Here is a 27,988-nt window from a genome sequence, read left to right as displayed (position 1 = left end):
ATGGTGCCAATAAATGATTTGAAAATACCCTGTACTTAGTCAGAATTGATTGATAGGTTATTGAGTGACATAACATTGAAACATATCTTATACACATACACATAAATATATATATATATAGTATTTAAAGGACTTTGTTCTTTTATTATTACTATTATTTATAAATTTGTAGATATAAATTTGTAGATCGCTGAAAGTAACTCAATAAATACTTCCTACAGCTAAAAGTAGTAGCTTGAAATCGATAAATATATATATATATATATATATATATGTATATTATATTTGTTTAATTGCACTTTTAACGTATCCGGTTGTCTCGCTTGGAGATCTTATCGCTGACCGTGCCAGTGGCTTGGGCAAGCTCTCGCCATTTCCTATCCAATTAAGCAGATGTCGTCGAAGCCTGTCAACGGCGTGCAAAGGTGAAAAGTTGCATTTGATATCAAATGTGCCAAACCATGGTGAAATCGCGTGACTGTCAAACAGTGAAATTTTCAAGCTGTGAGAGGCGTGCAAAACTTTTGTCTAAATACACTAGGAAGTGGAAAAAATTGTAGCCGAACACGTAGGCTGTAAGAAAAAGCTCTAAAAGAATTCCAATTATTTATTTTTTAAATGTGAAATTTATGCTCGATATATAAATATATAAATATAAATATAGGCCTGAATTTATTGATTTTTTTTTAATTTAATTATTTATTTTAATTGATATAATACATATGTCATACTCAACTCCTAAACAATCAATTATTCAGACATATATCGAACTTGCAGAAATACTTACATATGTACATATATCAGTAATGAAGCAAAGACTCATCGCTGTAAGCAAACTTCCTCAAATCGTTAGAGTATGTAAGGTTTGACTTTTCACGCTGGATTCTTTTTAGTTCTGTTGTCGTTTTGGCTCAGAGCCCAATTTAATAGTTTTTCGATTTGTTGAAAGCAAACGCCAAAGCATAGAAAATAAATTGTCACAAAATGCTGGCCAACTTGAGCGGCGGCAACCGCAAAGGCTGGCAAAAGTTTGCTTCAAGAGTCTTACAGCGAGCACTCTTACTCAACTCCTTGGCCTTATCTTTATCAGTTGAAGAAAAGCGCAGCAGCCATTTCTGTTCATTCTCGTTCTCTTTGTCGTTGTTGTTGCTGTTGCTGTTGCTGTCGCTGTAGCCGTTGTCGTCACATATCGAGTGCCGGAGCTGGGCAGAAAGTTCGACGACTTGGCGACTCGCTCCGGGCAACCACCACGAATACTTCCGACCGCACCAGCAGACCGCCTACAGACACTGTTCGATGCAAACTTGTAAATAACTAGGCAGTGGAGTGAATCGAAATATTTTCAATTGAATTCATTTGATTGCAAATGCCATTGCCATGGCTGCTCTGATAAGATAATTATCAACGCTAGCGCATGCAATGAAGCCCAAGGGCAGCAGCAACGACTGATCGATGCTCTGCAGACAGAAACTAATTGCTATGACACTCTAGAATTATTCCCAATACAACTTAAATGTCTGTAAAATGTTTATATAAATGTATGCAAATTGATATAACTATAATATATATAAAAGATAATTATCAACAACCACAAATAAAACTACACCTAAATTGAAATCCACTCATTAAACCACTTGCAACCCTTGCTTACTCGTAACTTGGCACAAGGCACTGACATTTTAAGATGGGCCTCATAAATGCGCATAAAGTGCCTTTTAACAGCACAGTTGGCTTGTCGGCGGCATCATCATTGCTCTGTAACTAGTTGTAAATATGCTCAACATGCACTCAATGAATGAAATGTGTGCACAATGTTGAAAATAGTTATGACACCCCTCAGACTTGACGCCCCTCAGAAAAAAGGACCACAAAGGGTTGCTCATCTCTGTTGTTGTTGCTTTTGGTCTTGCTGTTGCTGTTGTTGGTGTTGTCGTTGTGCACACGCCTGGCATGGCCTGAGCCTGAGCAGGCAGCTTGTACAGCAACTTCCGCTTATATGGACACCACTTTAGCATGATAAATTGATGTTGCCGGTTTTTAAAAAGGCAAAAGAAAACAAAGACAAGGAAAGGCTCTTTAATAGCAGCGCTTGGCTATTCTATACTATATTTCATATCAAGAATATTCTATAGAACTTGTAATCTGCATATGAAATTTAAAATTATTTACTTTAAATGTTTTGAGACTCTAATATCCTCTTTAAATCTATATTCCATCAAGCAATAAAACAAGTCACGTGACTGTAGTGCTCCTACGAAAACCCCACACAATAACTGTTTAGGGTATGCAAAGCTCACAAAAACTGCTGAGTAGGAAAAATGTTTGTCTGCTGTGTGGACGTGGTAGACACGGGTTGTTTGTGCGTGTTTATGGCCATGCATAATTGACATACATAGACTTAAGGGAAAAGAAATAACAGAGCGTCAAATTGTGGTCACATAATTTTTGAGCATGATTCAGAAAGCTTTCAAATAACCAATGTTTAAATTAAAGCGCGCGAGTTTCATATTGCTCAGCTTTGGTATTCGCTTGTATAAAATACCAAATTAACGGTATTTTTCAACCATCGTTTCTGCTCACATACTGCAGTATACTTTTCGTGACATAGCAATGAACTTTCATATGATGATAATAAAAACGGAGAATTTTCAGTATATTTCTCGACGAAACAACTAAGTAGGTCTTTGCCGTTTACTAATTTTTACGTTTTGGCCATTTAATTCTACAGTAGTGCAGCCACACTGTGACAAAATAAAGACAAAAATGCATACAAATGTAACCTTGTCAATATTATTCCTTTTGGGTAAGGATTTCACAAACAAATTAATTGCTATTGACAATAACTATTGCTACTGTTTTAATAGGGCTGTATGCAGCACAAGCTCAAGGAGAGCTGTCCGGTTTGTTGGGCGCCCTGAAATATCTGGGTCTCATCCATTCGAATGGATCAGGATCCGTGCCCGTAGGGAATGTCTCCATTGGGCAGTGCCATTACAGCTTTCAGTCGTACGCCTTAATGCAGGAGCGCCACATCTGCGTACCGGACGATGAGTATATACTACATCTGGCAGAACAGCCGCAACCACGAAAACCTCCAATTTTGATAAAATGCCTGCAACCAGATCCATTGCCGGAAACGGGCAATTTGAGCGCACCTATGCCTAAGCTGCTAATCATGCAGAGTGCCAAAGAAATTGTCAATCTACTGAAGCCAATTGGCAATGCAACCAAGCGTCACGAGCCGGGCAGCTGCGTCCTAGTGCACTTCTGCACAAATACTAGCCTCGAGTGCGCTCGCGTGGCGACTCTAGTTAATCTGCTGCCACATCTGTTACCCACACTGCCAGTGGCCTATATCGACGCGTATGAGTTTACGCGCTTCAATGCAGAGTTCGGCATCGTCGCACTGCCAACGCTGATGATATTCCATCAGGGAAGACCCCTCATCAAGTACGATCCGCCCAGCCACGACAAAGTGAGCGTCCGCGGCTTTATAAAGCGGCACACAAACATAAGGACCGTGGACCCAAAGAGCTTGCATCCCTTTATCCACACGATGATTCAGTGGGGACCACTGTCATCGGTGCCGACAAAGAAAACAGATTTCTACCTAATTCTGGCTTGGGCTTTCATACTGCTCTGTTTGGGAAACTATGTGCGACGCACGCCCTTTTGGAAGCAGCTCGTGGAAATGGTTCAGCGCAATTGGCGAGAATCGGAGGAAACGCAGATGGAGATGATCGACTAAACTAGGCTAGAAACGTTCTGATTTAAAATTTGTAAATATGTTCTTTAAGCTTTAAATTTACTATGTATGTATTTTCGTTTAATTAAATTCACAAACATTTATTTATGTCTTAATAATATGGGTTTTTCTTTTTATATAGTTAGGAGGCTGCTTCTTCTTCGCTGCAAAATTGTTGATCTTACACGCTATTAAGAAAAACTAAAATCTTGAGAATATTCAAAAACGTTTTAGCTTTTAACGCTTCTTTACCATTTAAACTAAAAATTTTATTAACATTATAAGTGTGCATTGGTGGATACGTGTGCATGTGTATCTGTGTGTATGTTTGTAAGTGTGGGGGTGTGAACAGTTGCCCTGCGGTATGCACGAGCTCGCTATCGATATCAAATAGTTATCGCAGATTCGCGCAGCTTCTCTGTCGCTACAAAGCTTTCGAAAAGTGTTATTGGATATATGTAGGGCCGACCAAGCCAAGAATCCTGTCTACAAAAATAAAAATAGCGTCCGAAAGAGACGCGAATCTGCTGTTACATATATATATATATATATATATATATATATATATATATATTTTATGTATGGATATACATTTAAATATTATATATATATATATTAAAGTTGTATGTGTGAGGGGGAAGGCGTATGTGTTCGTGTGCCTAGATTATTGTTGATCGATAACATGTACTATGGGTTGGCGCTTTGCAATTGGAGTTTAAATTTGGTTTTGTAATAATGTTTTTATGTGTATGTGTGCTATAACTGTGTAGGTAAATGTGTTTGTGTTTGTGTGTGTGTGTGTGTGTGTAAATGGTTTTGCCCCTAATTCTATTATTGAGGTTTGTTCCGCTTTGCCGATTTGACGCGCGGCTCGGCTTTATCCTCCAATCCACGCGAGGCGCTTGACTGTTGATGATGCTTCAGACGCTGCTGGCGACGGGCGGCTGCCGGATTCGCAGCATAGGGATGTGGATGTATGCTGTACAGAGAGAAAGAGACCATTAATAACTGCATCAAACGAGGAAGAAGAGAAGAACGACGCAAATACGTAAAACAAATTTATGATAACGTAAAAGTTTTATATAGATAATCATTCCGTACAAAGACCAATTCTAACGTAAATCTTAAAATGGTGAGAGCGAGGCGAGGCATGAGTGCGTTATTCGTATGATAAATGGAGAAAGATAAAGGGAGAGAGAGACAGAGCTTAAGCTGGATGAGGGCGGGCAATATTAGTCGCACCGTTACGTAATGTGAGGAGAGATACGCAGTTGATGTGTTTGTGTGTTGTTGCAGTCTCTCCCACGTAAGACAACAGAACGTAGCAACAGCAGCAGCAGCGCAGCAACAACAGCAACAGCGTTAGAATTTAGATAAGCGCCGCAGTTGTGTCACGTAGTACGTAGAGAATATATTATGTATAAACGAAGACCAATTAAGCGTCGTGTAGCGTGGCGTAACGTAACGATGAGTTTTTATGCGTAAGAGGTAAACGAAAAACGTAATGGAATTTGTCAACAGGCAACGAAACAATAATGTGGCCAACACGCGTCTCTTCAACTGGGAATATATGTATGCGTCTGGGTTTTTCATTTTTTATGTGGTTGGGCTTACGTAATACGCAAATAAGACAATTGTGACACAACATGCTGCGATTACGTGTACGTCGCCTTATTTGTCTTAAATTAACTGTATAGATGTGTGTAGTAGTAGTAGAATTTAATGGACATAGCTGTAAAAAAAATTGCTGTTTTCATTTGTTTTGGGCGGCCTTACACGTAACAGGTGGCACGTAACGACGTGGGTGTGAAGTTGCAGAGATGCGTAACGTAGATGATGCGTAGCGTCGCAGCGATGATATTTCATGACGGAGCAAATAGCGAGTTGGAGCGCCGTCGCCAAACGCCGTAACTGGTTAGTAGGTGGTTGTGATTACGTCGCAACGTTGCACGTAACGCGTCTCATTCAATTACGTTGTGGTGTATATGTTAAATATTTATATGTGTATAAGTTGATTATAGTTTATGGATCATAATTATGCGTATAGATATTTCTATTTGCGATAGAAACGTGAATTATATAAACGCCAATCTCTGCATCAAATCGGAAAATATTTATTTATTTATGTATATACATATATGTAAATATATATACATATATTGGTAGAGAAGAGAGAGAAATAGAGCGATTAAAATCGATTATACAATTGGGTTAAATCTTTTCGTGGGAGGAAAATAAGCTGAACAGCCAAAAAGCGTAACGTAAAATTACCGTAACGTAATGGATACATTACAAAAGGTAAGGATAGAAGGATAGGGTAAGAACAATATAAAAATTATATTGCATTTTAAAACTATTCCATTGTATATATCGTTCAGATGGGGCGGATAAAGCGCAGAACGCAACGTTACGTAAGGTTAAATACCCTCAGAAATAAAATATTTTAGCAAATACATATATCATATTTGAAAATTACAAAACTCAAAGAACAGCCAATGATGATCTTAGCTTATTGTAAACGAACTTTTAGCGGAAATTAAAACAAATTTAGCGTATTCATAAAACCAAATCAGGCATAAAGCCAAATCGTAACGTTACGTATTTCTGTCACTTATAATATAATAGCGAATCTCGGCTTTATAATAAAAATAATGATCTGATTTTAATAATTATTTTTGTTTTTGGTTTAAAGGGGAACTGGGCATTACGTATATTCTCATTTGGTTGATTTGGTCTGCTGTTGTTGTAGTTTTGTTTTGCTTATGCGAACAAACCTTGGCGTGCCGGCAATGCTGTGACTAGCGCTCGATACGGTGGCCAGCGGCGACGACGAAGGCGTACGTAGAGGTCGACGGGGCGTGGCCAAGTGCTGACCGTTGCGCATATAGGCGCGACGAGATGCTGACGTATTTCCGACGCCCAAATAATTGTTGTTAGTTGCATCATAAGTTTGGGGCAAAGAAGCTGAAGTTGTTGTTGCTGCAGCTGCTGCTGTGGTTGTTGCTGATGGAGCGTCGCGACGTGGCGAAGTTGTTGCTGCTGTTTCGGCGCTGTTGGTCGTCGTTGTTATCATCGTAGTATGGAATCAATTCGAAGAAAATTTAAAAGAGATTACAACAAAACACATTTTGGCGTATGTCGTTCGGGCACTAAAACTGTGTTACGGGGTATTTGTAGTAGTAGTAGTTTATAACGTAGCAATCCATTACGTAACGCGTTGTGGGTACTTTAAGTAACGTGAATGCAAGTAAATATGGAAAGAATATGGCTTATGATTTGAATTCAAACAAAAAATAGGTAAATCAAAAATACGTAAAAAGTAATTTTTCGCATTTTCGGAAAATCATGTAAATTAATATATTACAAATTACAAATTGCTTTGCCGCCTACCTCAAATTACTCTCATTTTATCGTTTTAGTATTCGAACGTAGTAGGAATGTAAAAGCAGAATTTTTTTTTTTTTTTTTTTTTGCATTATAAACAATTGCTTTGGGTTTCTCTGACTCTGATATACATGTATACATATATATTGAAGTAATATATATGTATATATATATTTATAATTATTAAAATATACTGTATGTACTTTGCTTGAATTAGTAATTATTATATCTGCAAGTAAATACAAACGTTTTAGTTTAGCGGGCATTGTGAAGAAGAAAGGCTACAATCGGAATTGTGTTACGATCTGTGTGTCTTGGATATATCATGTGTAGCTAGTCTCAAATAAAATAAGAAACTGGTTGCTATGTTACGCAGCTGTTAATAAAATTCTATTAAAACAGATACTAACAAATAAAAATATGTACTAAATAATTATATTAATTATATTACTCATATATTTTGATTATATAAAAATTAACCACTGATGTTACTAACAGCTGTGTGCTATAAAAACCAGCTCAAACCCATAGATATCCATCCACACACGATATATCCAGTGGTAATTATTGCGTGTTAAAGGCCAAAGCTCGAGTGTATCAAGTAGAACGAAAGTTTTGAGAATTCGAATCTTATGCAAATCACTAAATGCGCACGTTTACCTGCCAACTACTGGCAGGAGACGCTTAGACTAGTTGCCCTGGACTCACCTGCTGTGCGGGGCCGTTGGGGGTGCGGGCAGAGCTGGCAATTGACGGCCGGTGCGTGTCGGCTCCTGGATCACACAATCATCATCATCGTCGTCGTCCAGCGGCTCAATGGTAACTGTTGAGCCTCCAGCAGCTGGGCGAGCGCCGCGTATGGCGTGCAGGCCGCTGTGATCACTTCCATGAGGCAAAATGCCGCGTGTTGCGCGTTGTGTGAACTCGCGGTCGAACTGTTCGGCCTCCTCTTCGTCCAAATTGATGAACTCCTGGCGCTCTTCTAGCTGGCCAGAGCGCAGATCCTGCTCCTTTTCGATGATGTGAGCGCGATCGCCAATGTGATGACCAATGGCCATCTTTTTCAAGCCAGAACGTGAGTCTTGAACGGTCTTGCGTGTTTCGCGCACGCCACCAGGTCCAGTTTTGGTGCTGGTGCTAGCCTGATAGATCTGTGGACGTCCATCTGGACCCGAGGACATGGTCATCACTGTGCTTTGGCAAAACGAAGAGCCGCTATTGCCGCCAATGTCTAGGGTAACGAAAGGAAAACGAGTTAGAAAATATATCTCATAGCAGTTATTCATTAATACGCACCGGCATTTAGCAAACGGTTGAAATTGGGCATGGCTGGGAAGCCAAATAAACCGCCGCCCATTGGCGCCATTGCATTTTGATTGCGCTCCATCAGGGAGCCCTGTTGGAATCCCGCATCGAATGGTGAGGGACCCAGCATATTGAAAGGATCCGGCATAAAGGAGTTCATCAAACGATTCATCGAGCGCATCTGCATGTTCATAGCGTTCATGTGGTGGTTCATGTGATTGCTGCAAACAAAACATTTTTTTAATTCTGTTTACCTAAAAATTTTAAAAGCTAAATGAAGAAAAAGAAAATCACAAACTTTGTGTCCATTTCGGAAGTCTCAGTTTTTTTTTTACGGCTTGAATTTCGTTTGCGTTTCATAACTCCAATAAAGTTTTCCGAAAATATGAACAACTATATCGATTTCGATGTTTTAATAATTTTAGAACTGAAGGCTAAGGAAATGAAAACACAACTTCAGGCAAACGAATTGAACAAAGTGTCTCGATATCGCACAAAAAGAAAAGAAGCGAACGCCTGCTTAGAAAATTTTCAGTTTACAGAAAATCGCGTACACTTCATCTGCTGACTTTTCATCATTTGACGTCTATGATGTCTATGACGTTTATGACGTTTATGACGTTTATGACGTTTATGGCGTTTATGACGTTTATGGCGTTTGTATCAGCTGTCAATGTATACAATTTCCTCACTAATACCTTAATTACAATTATAATGTCTATATTTTACTCCTCACAATATTGCAATGTAATAGGAATAGCAAATTAAAATAATATAAAACAAGTGTATAGGTTAATTACAGAACCATATATTAATACCTAGGCATAATATCATTAGTTTAATTTTTGCTCTTGCTTAGAAATGGTTAATTTCTTGTAAATACGTAGACTGCCTGTATTGCATTTGTTTTTATGGATTATACTTTTAAAACAATTTATAAAACAAACAGAATTTCAAAAATTTATGTCGTGCTCAACCGATATCCTGCAGATATTCGTAAAAAAATATATAATGCATAGATAGGTAAAGGTATTATACCTGAAGTGAATGTGCCTTTAACAAGCACCAAGTTCCACTTAATTATATATATTAAAAACAAATACATACCGTTGATCTTCATTTATTTTCATAATTCATAAAAAATCAAATGCTCACCCAATGACACAACAATCAGAAAATAAAAGAAAATGACGTTATGCCTTATCCCAGAACTTGATACAATGGCATACAAAGCTTAGTTTTTGTTGTTGCAGTCAGACTAAACTAATCTTATTTATATTGACAGCGGTCAACGTGCAATCGGAATTATCGATTAATTGCGGACCTTCCGTCTTGTCTTCGTTCTTCCTCCTGCTGCTGCGACTGCTTTTACGGTGGCATGCTGCGCACTCACACACACTCGCAGTCGTCCACACATACACAACAGCATACGAAAAACTGCGCTGTGTGTATTGTGTGAAATTGACGCACAGAAACACATATGTTTGTCGTCCAGCGGAGCACCTAATCAGCGAATCTCTTTCAATTAAAAAGCACATAAGCTAATAATTTCTACGGCATTATTTAACTAGCTTTTCACATTCAGGCACTGATTTTTCGCACGATTTTCATGCGAATTTTCCACGCCCCAATATCGACAACTACACAGCTGAGCATCAGCAGTAAATTATGTTATTGGGAAACTTACTTCATGAATCCGAGATCATCATCGAAATCACCCATTAATGCACTAAATAGCGACATATTTTATGTTTTAATTCTTGTTTACAGTCCAACACTAATTAAATCACAAATTTTGTCACCTTTTCAAACTTGTTATAACTTCACGAGTTTTCTCGAATACAATGTGACCGCGTGGCAGTAGTCGTGGAATATCAAAACTGTGTGACCACATACTCCAGCAGCGGAAATACTCAACAAAATACAGAGGCTGCCAACCTAATTCAATTTTTCAGTGCTGGGCATATTTGAATCTATTTCGTAAGATTTAAAATACATTTTTAATGTTCAGTTTCTTTAAATATAAAAACCACTAAAGGTAGATATACAATGTTAATTTGTTCGCTTAATTTTTTCACTTTATAGTTGTGTTATTACGAAAACAATTCGCAGTTTACAAGTATGGAGCAGCATGTTCCTCAATCCAAGCTGTGTGGTGTTTCACGCTAGTGTAAACTCCAGGGAAGCCTTCGCGAGCACAACCCACTCCCCAGGACACAATGCCCACCAAGACTCCATCGACAGTCAATGGCCCTCCAGAATCACCACTGCAGGCATCTTTGCCTCCCTGCTCAACACCTGCGCACAACATTTCATCCGTTATTTTGTAATCCTTGGTCGAATACTGAGAGCCACAGGTGTTTCTGTCCATAATCTCGACCTCCACCGCACGCAGCATGGCTGGTAGTGCTTCATCCGCCTCGGTGCGCTTGCCCCAGCCGCTGACTATGGCATGAGTGCCCGGGCTGGGTGAGTCCACAGCCAAAGGAATAGGCTGGACCAGATTGGAGTAAGCCAATGGTACAGTGGTTATGATCATACCCACATCATTCACATGCGTCTTCTTATTATAGCCACTGTGATAAATCAGCTTGCTGACCTTAACTCCCTGCTCATCCAGATCGGCTATCGAATTCTGCCCCGCCACAATACGTATGTAGGAGGCGAAGCGTCCTTTAATGCAGTGGGCAGCAGTCAACACCACACGAGGTGCATAGATGCTGCCACCACAAATGTGCAGCAACATGTATGACTCCAATCGGACCGATACCTGGTACGGATAATTGACAATATCCGCTTCAGTGCCACCCACAATGTGGGTGCTAATGGAGGCGCATTGGGTCAATGCTGCCAGCGAAAGCAGCCCCAAGAAAGTAGCAGCAAGTAATCCGAAACACGACGACGACGACCACGACATTACGGAAAATCCAAAATTCTAATATTATTTAAAGTATCGCACTTGGCTCTTATATACGAACAACGTCTGCTTATCGCTGTCTTAACCGAAATCGCTCAAAATCCACGAAACGCCACGGATTTCAATAAACGTATTCAATAATATCATAAAGCTAAAGTTAACCAACTGTTTTATATCCATTATAAAAAAGGCGGTTTTTTAAAGCGAAATGCCAAACCATAATTAAGCAATATACCCCATAAGCTATTCGATAAGTCTTTTACGATATGGCAAAAAAAAAACATTTTACACTAAAAGTTCACTAACTTAGTCTATTTCACATAGGCCTCAATGATGGTCAAAGATATATGTTGAGTCATTTGTACTTTTTGAACTTTGATATGGTAGCGAAAGAGATGTCAGCAGTATATAATCTTATTCCGAAACTCTTAACTCTATAGATTAACATCAACGTCTCGCCATGTCCAGTCCTGAGATTTATAGTCACCAAAGTAAACAAGCACCAAGCACCAAAAATTCTCTTGATAACAGCCATTAAGAATGATTTTTATGTTTCCCATATAATTTTTATATTTAGATATAAACAAATATTGCACTACTGTGTACTATACATACTTCGATATATTCCTATATACTGTATACTATACTAATAGATATTCGATACAGATGTCGTTTCTTAAAAGGTTTGTTTATAAGATAACGCGAACCTTTTTATACCCTGAACCCATTGAAAATGGGAAATCAGGGTATAATGGTTTTGTTAAAAGTATGTAATAGGCAGAAGAAGGCGTGGCAGACCCCACAAAGTATATATATTCTTGATCAGGGCGACGAGCTGTGTCGATTTGGCCCTGTCCGTCTGTCTGTCCGTCCGTCCGTCCGTCCGTATGTATGAACGCGTCGATCTCAGAAGATATAAGAGCTAGAGACTTGAAATTTTTTTCCTAGGTCCGTGTATATCACGCGCATATTAAGTTTTTCTTTATATATCGATAACTACTCCCGATATTTTATTATCGATTAAAAACCTTATCGAAAGCTAGTTATTTAATTATATCTCCTACACCTTCAGAGCTAAAGCTTCCAAATTTTAAATGTAGACTTATATGTATTTTATATAATTCCGGTTTTTGTTGTATTTTACCCCCCACCCCTATATTCACCCCCTCACCCTCACCTTTGTAAAAGGCGTATTTTAAGTACTAGAGACGTGTGCTTTAGAATGGGCACACATTTTTACCATATAATTACGCTCTGAAAGTTTCATTGAGATTGTACGTCTAGAAATTAAATTATTCAACAAATAAATTCTTATAATATTGCCCACACTGCAGCGCAGCCTAAGCGCAGTCGCTGCTTACTGCGCAGTCAGCAGAGGGCGTTCTAATTCGTGCGTGTGTATGTATGTGTGCAGAAAAGAAGTGCAGAGTGATTAGAATATCAGATTAGAGGGTTCAGGGTATCTCCTAGTCGAGCAGTCTCGACTAGAGTCTTCTTACTTGTTAAGTTTATAAGTGTGATTGATGAATCATTGGAATTAGTAGACGTTAGCAGTTTTCCCCTAGATGATCTAAGTACACGTTCAGTACACAATTGACAGCCTTTGCGGAATTAACTTTATTATCTCAGAACACTGTTCAAAAATATGCAAACTTTATGGCGAGAAAAGAAAAGAAAAATATATAAATTTATTTTGAATTTCCAATTATTCAATCTTTTATTATTTACAAAAATTGTTTCAATTTGCATCTTCACTTTAGATATAAAATAAATAAATTAATTAATATTATACTTTTTGATTATTATTATTATCATTTTGTTATTAGTGTTACTTCATCTAGTTTAGGTTAGTTAGTTCATAATAATAACAATTATTATTATTATCATAATTATTATAGTCATTATTTGTGATTTTATTTCATTCAAAAATTTTGACAGTTATTATTCATACCATTTCGATCATTTGCTATCGATATCAACTGTTAAAGTTTCAAATGTGACCGTCAATGTTCATACCAATCAGCTTTGCCAGCATTAGTAATGACCGTAGCACCATCATGATCCATCAATATGGATAAGATAAGCGGCAAACTAACTAACCTTAACTTTACAAAATAGATTTATAGCGCCTGTGAATTATCAGCTTAGGAATTGGCTGATTAAGCAATTATACCAAAGATAAGTGTCTTATAAAAGTACATAACTCAAGAAATGTCACCTTAGTTTATTGAAAAGATGTATCGCATCTTGATCGGGTTCTGCATTGTGGGATTATCGGTAGCGGGGACCGTGTTCCAGAGCGGTGTGCCCATGCCCGATGGGCGTATTGTTGGCGGTCACGATGCGGACATAACAAGCTATCCACATCAGATCTCCATGCGCTACAACGGAAACCATCGATGCGGCGGCTCCATTATTGCCCCTAATATGATTCTCTCGGCCGCTCACTGTGTGAACACGTTGTCGGGTGTAGCTAATTTGACTATTATCGCTGGCACCACAGAAACCTTCTTTCCAACTGGTCAGGAGTTGCCGGTGAGGGAGATCATCATTCACGAGAAGTACAAGTCCTTATACCAGGACTACGATGCGGCTATTCTGGTTCTGGATGGAGAGTTCGAGTACAATAAAGCGGTGCAGCCAATCGAATTGGCCAGTGAGCGTCCGGAGCACGGAACACCTGTCATCGTAACTGGCTGGGGCACAACTACCGAAGGAGGCGCCCTCTCCAACGTGCTCCAACAAGTGGAAGTGAATGTGGTGGAGAATGCCAAGTGTAAGAGCGCCTATTTCATCGCTCTGACCAGTCGCATGCTCTGCGCCGCCGTCGACGGTGGCGGCAAAGATGCCTGCCAAGGCGACTCTGGCGGTCCGCTGATCTACAATAATGAGCTGTTGGGCATTGTCTCGTGGGGCACGGGTTGCGCACGCGAAAAATACCCAGGAGTTTATGCGGCCGTACCCGATTTGCGCCAATGGATAATCGATACTCGTGCGTCCAAGGCTAACGTGGGCCGCATTGAATTTCTATGAGTTGTCAAATCTTCCATAATCTGAAAGATAATAAACACAATAAACCAGCTTAATCTATTATTGTGTTCGTATAAGTAAGCGAATAACGTTAATCAAGAAATAAAAAAGAACAAGTAAAGTATGCTATCGAATTTTAAAAAAAACCGTTTGAACTATCGACTGTCTGCAAATAACCATTTTCTCGATTAGTCAGCATTTTATTGCAGTTAGCTTTTTAGAGTAGGAAAGTATGTGAACTAAGTATTGTTAGGTATTCTAATCAAGTAACTTACAAATTATTATTTAATTGATAATAGCCTTTAAAATGATGTAAGTCGATTTTGCACAAGCAAAACCAGCCAATTGTTTTAGTTTTGTAGAGCCATGGAAAAAAACTTAATAATTTTGTCATATTTTCATAAGGAAAGAAATAGTTAGCTGGATCGACAAATTTAAATTTCAATGTACCGTAAGAAAACAGATTTTCTAGTTTGTTTTTTACTATTTAAAGAGAGAGATACAGAGATAGAGCTGAAAATGGTATATTGCATATACATATATATTCTATGGCTACTGCCTAATTTTAACCAAGTCAACCAAGATTTGTTTATATTTATTTAGCCGTAGGTCTCATAAATATTTACATTTATAAATATTGCTTTCAAAAATGATATTAATGACTTTAGGCTATATTGTGTACTAAATCATGTAGTACCTAATCAGTATCTTAATTAAAGATAAAGCCGATGCATACAGTGAGCCAAGAATAAATTTTTACGAACTCTTAGCTCTGATTTAGGTGAACTAGAACTCGTAGAGCAAATACTCTCCTTCGTCTTCGAATATCCATGCTAGCCCCGAGTAGATTAGCAAGCTTTCAATAGAAACAGGTATAATCTAGTGCTCTGCACGTCGCTAATTAATTTACTATGTACTAAACTAATAGTTTTATTATTGACTAAGCAGTTAACTGGCAATGGAAAGTCATATAAGTATCGTATTGATCAGCATTTTTATAGCGCATATCAGTACATCGGTTTATAGCCCTCTGGCGAGCTCGATTATTTCATCGATCCACGGCTTCAGGCTTGGGACATAGGTGTAAACTGAGGGATAGCCAGGACGCCCACAGCCGCGACCCCATGATACGAGGCCCACTAGCTGCTCGTCCACAATAAGTGGACCTCCGGTGTCGCCTTGGCAAGCGTCGCGTCCACCTAAAAGGACATCGCCAGCGCAGATCATACGCTCAGTCACCTCACCCTTGCCATAAATATCGTTGCATTGCTCAGAGCTTACGATAGGCACGTGTACCTGCTCCAGATTATAGCTAGAAGGACCCCATTCCTCGCGATAGCCCCAGCCAGCGACAGTGGCAGTTCGTCCAGCTGCTGGTCGCTCGGCACGCAGCGCAATCTTCCTAATGCGATAGTTGCTCAGGTCGAGAGGCGTATCCAGCAGGATCAACCCAATGTCGTAGTCCGCTGTAATTGGGCTAAACTCTGGATGGAATACCCATTTTGCGACGGGATAAACTAGTCCATCGGTGCCATTCCGCGTATTGGCACCAGCAACTACCCACAGTCTTGTGCCCATCTCCACATTTTGCAAGCACTGAGCCGCAGTCAGAATTGCTCGATCCGTGTAGATGGCTCCCGCACATTCGTGGTAGTAAGCGGATTCATTGCTGCGCCGATAACGTATGGAAACGCAATACGGATGACGGGCGATGTCCACCTTGGAGCCATTGATTATACGCCCCTGGGGTGGCAGCTCAGAGCCCAAAGCAAGGCCTGCCCAGGTGAAAAGCAGCATCAAGCCAAGCTGTATAACATGTGAACTCTCTCTACTTTGCTGCATCTTGTCGCGCGATTGGCAAATATAGAACTGATTACCAATTATATGTGCCTTGGAATTTTCGGGCAGATTAGCTTTATTTGAGCCACTTCTGATAGGCCGTGTACAGGGTCCGACCTGATAGCAAAGCTCCGCAATGCCAATTGCAAGCTAATGGGGGTATGTGATATGATATGCTTTATACACACATATGTTCAACGATAAGTTTCCAAAACTGATTAATTGATTGCGTATTCGATTTTCATTAATAGTATGGTTCAGTTTTCCACATCCACAGAGTTGCAATAAATTGCAATAATTGTGTCCCAAGCCTACTTAAAGAAGGGATCTTGATTTATTTTGTATGCAATATGAATATATTATTATAGATATTTTCATATATATTTTGTATATATTATGTATTGCAAATCGTGTTTTTAAATTATTCTGTATACTTTTTCAATTTTCCGGAAAAATCTTTTTAAAGATTTTTCAATTAACCCTAACATTTTCTTAATAATTCATCAATCCTCAGACATATTTTGTAAAATATATGTATATATATTTATTTCAAATCCCTCAACAGGATCCTAGGAAACCATCAATTTGGGGGCTTCTTAATAATTATTTCACATCCGGTCTCCTTTTATACCCTGAACCCATCGAGAATGGGAAATCAGAGTATAATGGTTTTGTAAAAGCATTGAAGTAGTGATGTAAAAAATCATCGATGCATCGAGCATGTTTTATTACCCATTTTTACCGATGTTTTCCGATGTTTTCGCTTATACCGATGTTGTACGATGCATCGATGTTTTGCAAAACATCATTATCTGCGAATGCAGTTAACCCATAATAACAATTAATATGTAATGCAGTTAACAAATAATATGTAATTCTGTTTAATTTCAGTGAAATGTATAAGACTGCTATGAAAGCATAAGATATATCTCCTATCATTGATGCATCGAATTTTCAATCCGATGTATTAATCCAACATCGATGCTTGATTTTGAAAATATTGATGGACATCGACATCGATGTTTTCATTCAAATTTACATCACTACATTGCAGACCGCATAAAGTAAATATATTCTTGTTCAGGACGATGAGCTGAGTCGATATAGCCCTGTCCGTCTGTCCGTCTGTCCGTCCGTCCGTTTGTCCGTCCGTGTGATGCATCGATTTTAGGATTTATAAGAGTTAGAAAGCTGAAATTTGGCATGCATACTCGTGTATACCGTACGCAGTACAAGTTTGTCATATTTTTTCGATAACTCATCCAATAACTTTTTAATCGAGAATAATCGAAAATTGATTTACTTTTTGCAGCCTAATTTGAACACTTTCTGACCTAGAGACTTCAGATTTATTTGTAATTTACAGATTTTGGATACCACGCCCCTTTCGCCACCAATTTGTAAAAAGCGTATTTCAAGGGATTTGGAATATACACACATTTGCACATTATAATCACTTTTAGAAAGTTACATGAAGATAGTCCGACAACAGGATAAATTATTCAACAAATAAATTCTCATAATATAGCCCACACTGCAGCGCAGCCCAAGCGCAGTCGCTGCGTACTGTTCTTTGCAGGGTTTAGAGTATATCCCAGTCGAGAAGTCTCGACTGGAGTACTTTTGTTTTAATTTTACACATGTGACTATCTTTTGTGTCAATATACTTTGTTTTGTAATATTTCGTATTATCTGTTATATATCAATATAATACTTATTTTATTAATTTCGAATCTAGTTTTTCACATTTCGATTAACTTTCTCGAAAATCCCATCGAATATAATCTTATTAATTTCGAGTGCAATATTTTTTTTAATTTAAAATTTTATTAAATTTGATACTTATGATAATTGATATTTTTGTAATTATTTTTATTAACTTTGATTATTTTTTTCTCCAATATCCTATCGAAGGCATTTTCTGATTGCATACTTTGAGGCTGCTGTTGATGATGATGATTATGACGCTGATGATGGTGATGATGATCATGTTCCATGGAAATGTTAACATACTTAGTGCAATAGCATTTTGGGTTTTTCAAGGTTTAGTAACTTTATGAGGCCGCACACATAATCTAGATAACACATGTGCCGAAGTGTTACAGCCGAAACTGCCGAGACTGGATTATTGCCCCGATCGGAGCTGATTGGGCAGAAAAAGTATAAATCAAACCAATTGGTCGCCAATTACATTTATTCAGACATGTGACACAAATGAAGCATTCGTGGGGCCCTTCGGCCAACTGCTGGAATATTTTCAGGCCAACTGCACCTTGGACTTAATCCAGTCGAGATAGTGGAAGACATTGGTGTAAACGCCTGGATGCGTGGGCAGAGCGCACGATCTGCCCCAGGAGACGATGCCTTGCAACTTATTCTTAACGATCAGCGGACCACCAGAGTCACCCTGGCAGGCATCCTTGCCGCCCTGGCCGCGCACACCTGCGCACAGCATGCCCGCCGTGATGCGTCCGCCTCCGTAATCCTCGTCACAGACCTCATTGCTAACGATGGGAACATCGACAGCGCGCAGCTGATCCGATGGCGAGCCGCCGGACGCGATGGTGCCCCAGCCGCTGACAGTGCTAATGGCTCCATCGCTCGCTGGCTCTGTTGGCAGCTCGATTGCTCTCATGGTAAAGTTGTTCAAGGGCAGCGGCGAGCTCAGCCTGAGCAGAGCAATGTCGTTGTCGTAGTTGTCGGGATCGTAGTTCTCGTGCATGACAATTTCGTCGACGGAGACGATGATGCCGTCGCTGCCATTCCTGCGGCTGGTGCCTGCCACGACTTTGTACTGAGAGGCTACCGTGGCGATAATACAGTGTGCGGCCGTGATGACGGTGTCCTTGGTGAGGATGGAGCCCCCGCAGGTGTGCGTAAAGGCATTTTTGGGAGTTGTGATTCCTTTGCGTCGCAGTGAGATCTGATGCGGATAGACCGCAATGTTCGTCTCATAGCCGCCCACAATGCGGCCGTTGGGTGATCCCGAGTCGGAGTCCTGCAAGGGAAGTGCTCCAGCCAAGGAGACAAGGGCCAGGCAAAGGCCGAGCAGCAAAGGTACCACGTGCGCCATCTTGAACAATAGCCGAATGACTGAAATACCAAAAACCCCAGAGGGCCCAAGCCGACGGATCATAAAATCTCTTATCGATCGTTGGTCATCAAAGATTAGATGGAAATAATAAAAGTTTAATGGATGCATTTAAATGGTTATACACTAGTGCGATAAGGCTAAAGGCTTCTTTTATGGAGCCACCGACTAATCAGCGGGCAATCAGGCGTGCTTCGCCCGCTGCTCGGCAATCCATGCGCGGAAGTATGGCACCGAGGCGTACACACTCGGATACTCGGGTCGGGCGCAGCCCTCGCCCCACGACACAATTCCCACGATCTTGTCAGCCACGACCAGAGGTCCGCCAGCGTCCCCTTCGCAGGCATCCTTGCCGCCGCCGGGAGCCGCAGCACAGAGCATGCCTTCCGTTATGGGCCGCCAGTTGTAGGCAGCTTGGCAGACGGTGCTGTCCACCAGGGGTATCTGCACCTGCTGCAGCTGGGGGGAGCCGAAACCATCCTCTTTGGTTAGACCCCAGCCGGAAACACTGCCCACCGTGCCCACGGCGGGCACCTCCTCGGCCAGCTCGATGGCGGCGATCTTGCGCTGGCCCAAGGGCAGCGGAGGCGACACAAAAACCAGGGCGATATCGTTGTCCGTGATGGAGGCATTGTATAGCTCATGCGGCACCAGCTTCTCCACGCGTGTCACAATGCCGCCGTCCATGCCGGTGCGCACGTCCGAGCCAGCCACTACCAGGAAGTTCTGCTCCAGCCGGTTGTAGACGCAGTGAGCTGCTGTGATGATGGTGCGCTCGTCCAAGACGGCGCCGCCACAGCTATGGGCGTAGGCGCTCCTAATGCCATTCCGTCTGCGCAGCGACACCTGGTAGGGCACAAAGTGCGCAGAGACGGTTTCGCCACCGACAATGCGTCCCTGAGGATGCTCGAGGCAGCTACCAATGCCGCAGACTACCGACAGCGCTGCGATTGCGAGCAATGCGTTGTTCATTTCAATGTTTGGCCAAAGACTAACAGCGCCATTTGGCCGAGCCTGCTTACTCACTATCAGCGGGGCTCTTTAGCCGACCAATAAATTGTCCAATATTGGGCGCGATAAGGCCCACGATAATACACAGGGAAAGTTCACAGTAGCGGGTATTAGTCTAATCTGAGTCATAACAAAGTTTGTATTTGCAATACGCCGATTCCGAAACTATTTATCTAAGCAGGTTGCTTCTTGCTCTACGAGTATATGTATGTATATGTGAAAAACATTCGAGAACATAGATGGTCAAAATTGACAGATAATCTATCATTTAAGACTTTTCCTTATGTATAGGATATCCTAATATTGATACCGTTTGCATCATAGCCATTAAACAAATATATGCAAACATTGTTAAATGATTTAAAGCTATCCAGGAAATCGTATCGTTTTATAATTTGAGGGTATATATATGATCAAAATTTCAAGTCTCTATTGTGATATCCACAACATATTATGCGTATATCTGTAAACAATCTTCAGTGAGTCACATTAATCGCAGACAAAAAGGATCTTTAAAAAAGGAAATACTATTTCCTTCTGTATAGTCATAAACCCAAGATCTTTAAACTGACCGCCCAGGCCAACCGAAATAAGCATCCGTATCTATATGGCTTGTGTGATCTAGTGTTGCGTTAAGCATAACGTAAGACCAAAGACTATAAGACGGCAGGTAGAGAGAGATTTTTAAATACGGAATCAAGCGAGAGCGTATATTCCACTCCGACGAAGTCATCAAAAAGTAAGCAATAAAAGCTTTAACTAGCAAAAAGCTTCAAATGTACAGCTAATTCAAGAGAACATTTGCTATAAAAGCACTTGCTATAAAGGTTCTTGTCTTCACTTTACGTAATCTACGGACTTTTCTTTATCAATATCGGGTATTTTATTTAAAGCCGCAAAAAATATTTTATCGCTTACATACAAACATTAAAAATAAAACTTGAATTTAGAAAAAAATAAATAAATAATCATATATATAATATATGTATATATACATATATCATGCATTTTATTATTCAGACTTTGGCCTACAACGTATTGGCTGTCTCCAGTATCCAGCTGCGCAGAGCAGCCACATTGGCGTAGACACCAGGCAATAGCTTGGAGGCGCAGCCATAGCCCCATGAGACAATGCCCACCAGCTGATTGTTGGCCACCAGTGGGCCGCCGGAGTCGCCCTGGCAGGCATCCTTATTCTTCTCATAGCCACAAACCATGGTGTCCCGAATAATGTCGCCGTATTTGTACGCATCGGAGCCGCACTGCTGCCAATCCACAATGGAGACGACGACCGCTTGGAGAATCTTTGGCAGCGACATGCACCAGAAGTAGCATTTGGATCCCCAGCCCGTGACCACGGCCGTAGTACCAGTTGGCGGAGTGACCTCGGCCAGATCTATGTAGCGAATGCTCTGTGATTCGGCCACGCTCTCCGCTAGCTTCAGCAGGCCTACATCGTTTTCCAGGGTCTGGCTGTCGTACTGCTCATTGTATACCAGACTCTCGACGGCAACGAGTACCCCGCCTTCGTTGTAGCGCGTTGAGCCGAGACGTACACGAATGCTGGACGCCTTGATGCCCTGCAGGCAGTGAGCCGCCGTAACCACCAGGTTGGGGCCGATTATGCTGCCTCCGCAGAAGTGGGAGCCGCTCTTCTTTTGCAGTGAGGCCTGATAGGGATGTGCCTCAATCGTTGTATCCTCGCCGCCCACAATGCGACCTTCCCGCTCGAAGCGATCGGGAGCGAGATTAACAGTGCCTGCCACAGCGGACCCAACCACCAGGCACAGCAAAAGTCCGACACTGCGCTGCATGCTGTCCGTAAACTAAATACTGATAGACCCAAGGCCTAATATTTATATTAGAGCGTTTTAGGATCTTTTTGATTGATTTACAGTCTTTTGATTAGTTTCGTCAAGGAAGTCTCAACTTTCTGACATTATCATGAATTCTAATACCCTTCTTGAAAAGGCCAAAGAGAGCGTGACAAGGGACAGATACGATTCTTTGCATAAATCAGCGCAGGAATACACTAATGAAACGAGTAGTGGGGCATGTTGACAAATAAGAAAATACACAGAACGTATAACCAATAAAACATCCATAAATCAGCTCAGGAACACCCTATTAGAATACAGTAATTGGGCATGCTGATGAATAAGTACATATATATTATATAAGAATAGTGGGGCATATTGTAAAACAAGAAGGTATAGCTAACGGAAAAATGTAGAGATGAAGGGATAGAAAGAGATCACCTTAAGACCTTAAAATCTTGACAGGTTTTCTTTTTTAATCCGACCTCTAGTGTAAATTTTGCATCTAATTTTCGAAAGTAACTTTAAATCCTATTAAAGACTCAAAAGTTAAAATGATATTGAATTCGTGAAAAAACTCATATTGCTTTTAATGTATACTTAATCATAATAGTGGATAAGAACTACGCCCTTTACTAACATTTACAGAAAAAAAAGGGGAAGTTCAAGCTGGAAATTCCAGGTATCTCTTAGTCAATGATTGCGTCAATAGCTGCACTCAAATTATTGCCATGTGTTGTATAGCTAGCTGCTTAGACGGAACCAATATTTCGTTTTGAAGAGTCACAATTCAAATATCAATGGGTTTTGCGAATATCGCCTAATTCTGGCCACGGTTATCTTTCCTTGGCTAGGCTCGTTATCTGTCAAAGACACCGTTCGAAGCTAATAACATTCGTTACTTTTTACCCTATCCACACTCAAAATGGTATTTCAGGGTAAAACGACTTTCTGAATATGTTTCTGACAGACAGAAAGCGGAGGGCTGCTCGCTATAAGTAGTCAAGGACAAATTTAATATAAGGATACGCCTGAAGTTTGTCCCATCCTTTTTTACCTTACGCACTTATTCACAAAATTTTAAAAAATCATTTGGAAAAATAGAAGTACAATGATTTGTACGGTACAGGGTATTCTTAGTCGGTCACTCCCGATTACTGCAGTCTTATTTGTTATTTGAGAAATCTGTGCACTGCCAGGGCATAAGCTCCAATAAGCTTTTTATGGCTTTATTGCCATATTTACCATTATCTACTATAGTCTATCGCACATGAATTTGTTAAATATCCTACACACCCATTTAGACTGAGTGTTGCCTCTATTTTTGATGTTTAATAATTAAGTGTGTAATGCCTTTCTATGGTATTCTCACATAAATATATTTGTGTATACCCATATATATCATATCTCTATTTCCACTACACTGAACTTATTCTAAATTGATAAACTTTTAACTTTAATGCGCACAACCCTATATTATCTGAAGCGGCATCGTAATTTGGGGAATTGTTTTTTTTTGCAAAATATTGATTAAAAAAAGCAACTTATCAAATTAAATAATTTTGGTCTAATAAATAACTTTATCACTCGAGCGTTACTTTGTATCAGCATTAAGCAGACTTAATCCTTTTCCATTGGCAATTATTGTAAAATAAAATCAAGAATTATAACATGTATTTCTTGACTTGTATCTGTAAAGGCCTGTCCTTAAATAACTAGACGCTGTTTGATGGTATCTGCAAACCAAGTACTTTCTTGTGAATTCTGTTGAACAGGAAGTAGCTTTTCATTTCAGATCATCAGTGATGTGCACCTCATACTAAACACTTGAGCTGCGTGTCCAACTGAGCTATCAACACTTTTTAAATACCCTCTCACGAAATGAAACAGGTATATTAGTTTAGTATGTTTTTGACACGACGATTAGGGTCTCTGCAAATGAGATTTGCTTAAATATTATATATATACTGAGCAGACAGCTCGGATAAAAAATGGATATGTCCAAATATACATAGGGCGAGTCAAATAGAATAGGCTTCGGTCTTATACAATTATACAACGAAGGCTCCACACATTTCATAATTTAATTATTGTAGAAAATATCATATCAATCAGACTATTGATATCGTCTAGATATGACAGTAATAGATATTCCTGGTAGTAGAGTAAAAAACCGACAAACATAATATAATTATAATTATAATAATATAATAATCCATTCAGATAGTGGAGCATCGGGAATACAGTATTATTTATAGCTCTACAGCTAGATTTTGACAACCATTGATTTCTTCTCTAATAAATTCCCACAAACGGATGAAAACTTTAAGCTCCTTAGTTCGCACCTATGAATTATATGGTAAAAACTGATTGATTAGTGCAGAAACTAAAATACGTTTTAGGCGTGATCGAGTATTATGAGAATGGTCACGCGCGACTCTAACATTTTTTTAATATCAAGTAGCTAAACTTCTAGGCGTGTGTCGCTCTACAAAGAGATTAGATAATGGCGCACGAAGTGATGGACATCAACTGAAGAGTTTTCGGCTAAGCAATTTGCAAACCATATCTCGTCTCGAGGAAAAAAACAAGGTTACGAGCCCTATCCCACTCCAGATAAAAAAATCATTAATAAATGATGGCTCTACACGATAAGGCCTTTGCGTCACTGTACCCATGGTCCCGAAAATAAGCCAGGAACAAAAATAAAAGTCCTATTCTTGATCAGAATTTAATTGCAGACATTATCATTCACATATTATATATCATATGAATGAATGATCAATTTAGATCGAGTTGGCAGCGTTGACCACCCAGGAGCGGAGGACAGCGACATCGGCGTAGACACCTGGATAGTTGTTGTAGGCACAGCCAACACCCCAGGAGACAACACCGACGAGGACACCACCAGAAACCAATGGGCCGCCAGAGTCACCCTGGCAGGCATCCTTGCCGGAGGCAGCGGCGCAGATCATGGTGTTCTTGATCTGGCTACCATAGCTGTAGGCACTGGAGGCGCAACGGGACTGGCTGACAATGTTCACATTGACGTACTGCAGCTGGGTGGGGATGGAGTTGGATCCAGATGACTGGGTGCCCCAGCCAGAGACGGAAGCAGCAGCGCCGTTGGCAGGATTAGAACTAGCCAGACCGATAGCCTTGATGTTGGAGCTGAAGGACAGGGAAGAGCTCAGGCGGATGACAGCGATGTCGTTGACCATGGTGTTGGGGTTGTAGCCCTCGTGGTTCCTGAAGGCAGCGACCTGGATGAGGGAGCCACCAGAGTTCCAGTAGCTGGAACCGGCGCGCACCTTCAAGCTGGAGGCGGACACGCCCTGCAGACAGTGAGCAGCGGTCACGATAATCCTGGAGTTGTAAATGGAACCACCGCAGGAGTGGCCGCCATTACGCTGCAGGGAGATCTGCCAAGGGAAACTGCTGATGGAGGTGGGAGAGCCGCCAACGATGCGTCCATCCAACTGGGGCAGGAGACCCTCAGGGATAGCAGCACCAAAGGCGCAGGCGACGACCGACAACAAAATGACGAACTTGAACATGTCGAATGCAGTTCCAAAATGGTTGAGTTACAGCGCTTCTCTGTGCATTTTTATAGGGTCTCAGGCAGGGCGTTATCAGGTGTAAGTGGGGGATTACAAGCACTTGGGAATGGCAATTGAAGGACAAACTTAGACTGTAGCGCAATTTATTGTGGGGTTTTGAACAGTTCATGCTTAGTTGAGCTAGCTTACAGCTCGTCAGCGGTCCTCTCGATCCATCTGTGGAAGTATGCGACATCAGCATAGACACCGGGGTATTTGACATCAGCGCAGCCATGGCCCCATGAAACAACACCGACCAGGCGATCACCAGAGACCAATGGACCACCGGAATCGCCCTGGCAGGCATCCTTGTGCTCGGCGTAGGCGCAGATCATGGTGTCCTTAATCTGCCTACCGTAGCTGTACTCCTTGGAGGCGCACTCTTCACGATCAACAATCCTCAGCCTCACGGCCAGCAGATGATCGGGAATGGAGCCACCGGACTTAGTAGTGCCCCAGCCAGAGACAACAGCCTCGGCGCCATTACGAGGATTGCTGTCGGCAATGCGAATCGCACGAACGCTCGAGCGGTAGCTAATGGGCGAGGACATGCGAATAACAGCCACGTCGTTGATCATAGTCCTGGGGTTGTAGCCTTCGTGGTTTCTGAAAGCACGCACCGAGTGCACGCTGCCGCCGGATCGCCAGTAGGTGCTGCCCACGCGCACCTTCAGCTGCTCGGCTGAGATCGACTGCAAGCAGTGGGCGGCAGTGACCACGATGTCGTCCGAGTAGATGGAGCCACCGCAGAAGTGGGCACCGTTGCGCTGCAGCGACACCTGGTAGGGATGATCCTCGATGCTGGTCTCGTAGCCACCAACAATGCGGCCATCCAGCTGGGGCAGCAGACCCTCTGGCACGGTGCCTGCCAAGGCGCAAACGGCCAAGCAAAGAAGTGCTACAAATTTCAACATCTCGATTAAATTGTTTTTAGCCGTGCACAGACCTAGGATTTATATAGCAAAAATTCCTCGTAACGGACTACATGTACATGGTACGTCAGCCCGAGCTAAGTGTCGTACGCAGCAGGTCCGATCAGCCCAATCTTGACATTTCCCACTCAATAGCGCGAATCGAGATTGTTTCTATTCATTTTTTTGTTGTATTCGCGTAAAATTAATCAATAGTTTTAGATAAGTTGCAAGCTCCAGAGATAGCACGCCACTCGACTGCCTATATAAGCGCCAGCACAATTCGATTAAGACATTGTACGAGCAATATGTTCAAGTTCGTGATTCTGTTGTCTGTCGTTGCCTGCGCCTTTGGTGCTGCTATCCCTGAGGGTCTCCTGCCCCAGTTGGATGGTCGCATTGTTGGCGGCACTCCCACCACCATCGGCAGCTTCCCCTGGCAAATCTCCCTGCAGCGTAATGGCGGCCACTCCTGCGGTGGTTCCATCTACAGCTCCAATATCATCGTGACCGCTGCTCACTGTCTGCAGGGCGTGTCCGCCTCCAGCTTGAAGGTGCGCGCCGGTTCCAGCTACTGGAACTCTGGTGGCTCCCTCATCCAGGTCGCTGCCTTCAGGAACCACGAGGGCTACAACCCCAACACCATGGTCAACGACATCGCTGTCATCCGCCTGAGCTCTTCCCTGTCCTTCAGCTCCAACATCAAGGCTATCGGTCTGGCTAGTTCTAATCCTGCCAACGGCGCTGCTGCTTCCGTCTCTGGCTGGGGCACCCAGTCATCTGGATCCAACTCCATCCCCACCCAGCTGCAGTACGTCAATGTGAACATTGTCAGCCAGTCCCGTTGCGCCTCCAGTGCCTACAGCTATGGTAGCCAGATCAAGAACACCATGATCTGCGCCGCTGCCTCCGGCAAGGATGCCTGCCAGGGTGACTCTGGCGGCCCATTGGTTTCTGGTGGTGTCCTCGTCGGTGTTGTCTCCTGGGGTGTTGGCTGTGCCTACAACAACTATCCCGGTGTCTACGCTGATGTCGCTGTCCTCCGCTCCTGGGTGGTCAACGCAGCCAACTCTATCTAAGAACTTTGCTCAATAAACACCGATTATGAACATGAAACTCAAATTATTTAATGGATGTATTACTTATTCAATTTCCTAAAAAGAGTATATTAGTTTTGTGTGATATCCGTCTTGCTGGTAGTATTACTGTAACTTCGTCTACTTCAGTGTAAACCATTTCATCGTTATCATAGCTAAGAGCTCGAGCTTCGGAACTTTCGCTAGTATCCTCAGTTTATAATATTGTAATGTTTTTTGAAACGTCCATTAGGTGTTTGGAA

The 27,988-nt window shown here is 41.5% G+C and overlaps 11 protein-coding genes across 17 annotated transcripts; 3 read left to right on the top strand and 8 right to left on the bottom strand.

The window, feature by feature from the left end:
- The first annotated feature begins 2,680 nt into the window (after nt 1-2,680).
- LOC6580977 lies at nt 2,681-3,804 on the top strand. The gene is made up of 2 exons (XM_002006734.4): nt 2,681-2,803; nt 2,865-3,804. The coding sequence occupies exons 1-2, from the start codon at nt 2,764-2,766 to the stop codon at nt 3,746-3,748; spliced, it is 924 nt and encodes a 307-aa protein (XP_002006770.1). The 5' UTR covers nt 2,681-2,763; the 3' UTR covers nt 3,749-3,804.
- A 188-nt stretch (nt 3,805-3,992) lies between these two features.
- LOC6580976 (myeloid leukemia factor) lies at nt 3,993-10,301 on the bottom strand. Of its 7 annotated transcripts, XR_004364072.2 has the most exons (6): nt 8,733-8,910; nt 8,426-8,655; nt 7,838-8,360; nt 6,520-6,795; nt 5,522-5,838; nt 4,585-4,724 (listed from the first exon to the last, which is right to left on the bottom strand). XR_004364072.2 is itself a non-coding variant. In XM_015164550.3 (5 exons), exons 1-5 carry the CDS (start codon nt 10,175-10,177, stop codon nt 4,577-4,579), a joined length of 1,233 nt encoding a protein of 410 aa, XP_015020036.1. In that variant the 5' UTR covers nt 10,178-10,300; the 3' UTR covers nt 3,993-4,576. The 7 variants fall into 7 exon arrangements, 5 of the variants coding, with proteins under 5 accessions (XP_015020036.1, XP_015020035.1, XP_002006769.1 ...); XM_015164550.3 differs by lacking the exons at nt 5,522-5,838; nt 8,733-8,910 and adding an exon at nt 10,122-10,300 and having other exon boundaries at nt 3,993-4,724; XM_015164549.3 differs by lacking the exon at nt 5,522-5,838 and having other exon boundaries at nt 3,993-4,724.
- A 114-nt stretch (nt 10,302-10,415) lies between these two features.
- On the bottom strand, nt 10,416-11,380 carry LOC6580975 (trypsin alpha-3). Its single transcript, XM_002006732.3, has one exon. It carries the CDS (start codon nt 11,349-11,351, stop codon nt 10,548-10,550), a length of 804 nt encoding a protein of 267 aa, XP_002006768.1. The 5' UTR covers nt 11,352-11,380; the 3' UTR covers nt 10,416-10,547.
- A 2,185-nt stretch (nt 11,381-13,565) lies between these two features.
- Nucleotides 13,566-14,437, top strand: LOC6580974 (trypsin beta). The gene has a single exon (XM_002006731.4). It carries the CDS (start codon nt 13,587-13,589, stop codon nt 14,382-14,384), a length of 798 nt encoding a protein of 265 aa, XP_002006767.1. The 5' UTR covers nt 13,566-13,586; the 3' UTR covers nt 14,385-14,437.
- A 919-nt stretch (nt 14,438-15,356) lies between these two features.
- LOC6580973 (trypsin eta) lies at nt 15,357-16,324 on the bottom strand. The gene has a single exon (XM_002006730.4). It carries the CDS (start codon nt 16,221-16,223, stop codon nt 15,402-15,404), a length of 822 nt encoding a protein of 273 aa, XP_002006766.1. The 5' UTR covers nt 16,224-16,324; the 3' UTR covers nt 15,357-15,401.
- Nucleotides 16,325-18,396: 2,072 nt separating this feature from the next.
- LOC6580972 (trypsin zeta) lies at nt 18,397-19,318 on the bottom strand. The gene has a single exon (XM_002006729.4). It carries the CDS (start codon nt 19,291-19,293, stop codon nt 18,478-18,480), a length of 816 nt encoding a protein of 271 aa, XP_002006765.1. The 5' UTR covers nt 19,294-19,318; the 3' UTR covers nt 18,397-18,477.
- A 70-nt stretch (nt 19,319-19,388) lies between these two features.
- Nucleotides 19,389-20,313, bottom strand: LOC6580971 (trypsin eta). Its single transcript, XM_002006728.4, has one exon. The coding sequence runs from the start codon at nt 20,281-20,283 to the stop codon at nt 19,495-19,497; it is 789 nt and encodes a 262-aa protein (XP_002006764.1). The 5' UTR covers nt 20,284-20,313; the 3' UTR covers nt 19,389-19,494.
- A 974-nt stretch (nt 20,314-21,287) lies between these two features.
- On the bottom strand, nt 21,288-22,158 carry LOC6580970 (trypsin theta). The gene has a single exon (XM_002006727.4). The coding sequence runs from the start codon at nt 22,134-22,136 to the stop codon at nt 21,351-21,353; it is 786 nt and encodes a 261-aa protein (XP_002006763.1). The 5' UTR covers nt 22,137-22,158; the 3' UTR covers nt 21,288-21,350.
- A 2,693-nt stretch (nt 22,159-24,851) lies between these two features.
- On the bottom strand, nt 24,852-25,711 carry LOC6580969 (trypsin alpha). The gene has a single exon (XM_002006726.3). It carries the CDS (start codon nt 25,694-25,696, stop codon nt 24,926-24,928), a length of 771 nt encoding a protein of 256 aa, XP_002006762.1. The 5' UTR covers nt 25,697-25,711; the 3' UTR covers nt 24,852-24,925.
- Nucleotides 25,712-25,825: 114 nt separating this feature from the next.
- Nucleotides 25,826-26,673, bottom strand: LOC6580968 (trypsin epsilon). Its single transcript, XM_002006725.4, has one exon. The coding sequence runs from the start codon at nt 26,650-26,652 to the stop codon at nt 25,885-25,887; it is 768 nt and encodes a 255-aa protein (XP_002006761.1). The 5' UTR covers nt 26,653-26,673; the 3' UTR covers nt 25,826-25,884.
- Nucleotides 26,674-26,938: 265 nt separating this feature from the next.
- On the top strand, nt 26,939-27,771 carry LOC6580967 (trypsin alpha). The gene has a single exon (XM_002006724.4). It carries the CDS (start codon nt 26,958-26,960, stop codon nt 27,726-27,728), a length of 771 nt encoding a protein of 256 aa, XP_002006760.1. The 5' UTR covers nt 26,939-26,957; the 3' UTR covers nt 27,729-27,771.
- Nucleotides 27,772-27,988: the final 217 nt, after the last annotated feature.

The sequence above is a fragment of the Drosophila mojavensis genome, unplaced genomic scaffold (genome assembly GCF_018153725.1).
Source record: "Drosophila mojavensis isolate 15081-1352.22 unplaced genomic scaffold, ASM1815372v1 contig_81, whole genome shotgun sequence".
In the NCBI taxonomy this organism is placed as follows: domain Eukaryota; kingdom Metazoa; phylum Arthropoda; class Insecta; order Diptera; family Drosophilidae; genus Drosophila; species Drosophila mojavensis.
This window is presented reverse-complemented; position numbering and strand designations above follow the sequence as displayed.

Bases quoted from the DNA above. Each gene is read 5' to 3' on its own strand.
- LOC6580974 (XM_002006731.4), top strand. From the start codon at position 13,587: ATGTATCGCATCTTGATCGGGTTCTGCATTGTGGGATTATCGGTAGCG.
- LOC6580967 (XM_002006724.4), top strand. From the start codon at position 26,958: ATGTTCAAGTTCGTGATTCTGTTGTCTGTCGTTGCCTGCGCCTTTGGT.
- LOC6580975 (XM_002006732.3), bottom strand. From the start codon at position 11,351: ATGTCGTGGTCGTCGTCGTCGTGTTTCGGATTACTTGCTGCTACTTTC.
- LOC6580972 (XM_002006729.4), bottom strand. From the start codon at position 19,293: ATGGCGCACGTGGTACCTTTGCTGCTCGGCCTTTGCCTGGCCCTTGTC.
- LOC6580968 (XM_002006725.4), bottom strand. From the start codon at position 26,652: ATGTTGAAATTTGTAGCACTTCTTTGCTTGGCCGTTTGCGCCTTGGCA.
- LOC6580970 (XM_002006727.4), bottom strand. From the start codon at position 22,136: ATGCAGCGCAGTGTCGGACTTTTGCTGTGCCTGGTGGTTGGGTCCGCT.
- LOC6580971 (XM_002006728.4), bottom strand. From the start codon at position 20,283: ATGAACAACGCATTGCTCGCAATCGCAGCGCTGTCGGTAGTCTGCGGC.
- LOC6580977 (XM_002006734.4), top strand. From the start codon at position 2,764: ATGCATACAAATGTAACCTTGTCAATATTATTCCTTTTGG. The intron at 2,804-2,864 runs GTAAGGATTTCA...CTGTTTTAATAG, and splicing joins GTCAATATTATTCCTTTTGG to GGCTGTATGCAGCACAAGCT.
- LOC6580976 (XM_015164549.3), bottom strand. From the start codon at position 8,794: ATGAAACGCAAACGAAATTCAAGCCGTAAAAAAAAAACTGAGACTTCC. The intron at 6,796-7,837 runs GTGAGTCCAGGG...GACGACCAACAG, and splicing joins CCAACGGCCCCGCACAGCAG to CGCCGAAACAGCAGCAACAA. The intron at 4,725-6,519 runs GTTTGTTCGCAT...CTCTCTGTACAG, and splicing joins AGCATTGCCGGCACGCCAAG to CATACATCCACATCCCTATG.
- LOC6580973 (XM_002006730.4), bottom strand. From the start codon at position 16,223: ATGCAGCAAAGTAGAGAGAGTTCACATGTTATACAGCTTGGCTTGATG.
- LOC6580969 (XM_002006726.3), bottom strand. From the start codon at position 25,696: ATGTTCAAGTTCGTCATTTTGTTGTCGGTCGTCGCCTGCGCCTTTGGT.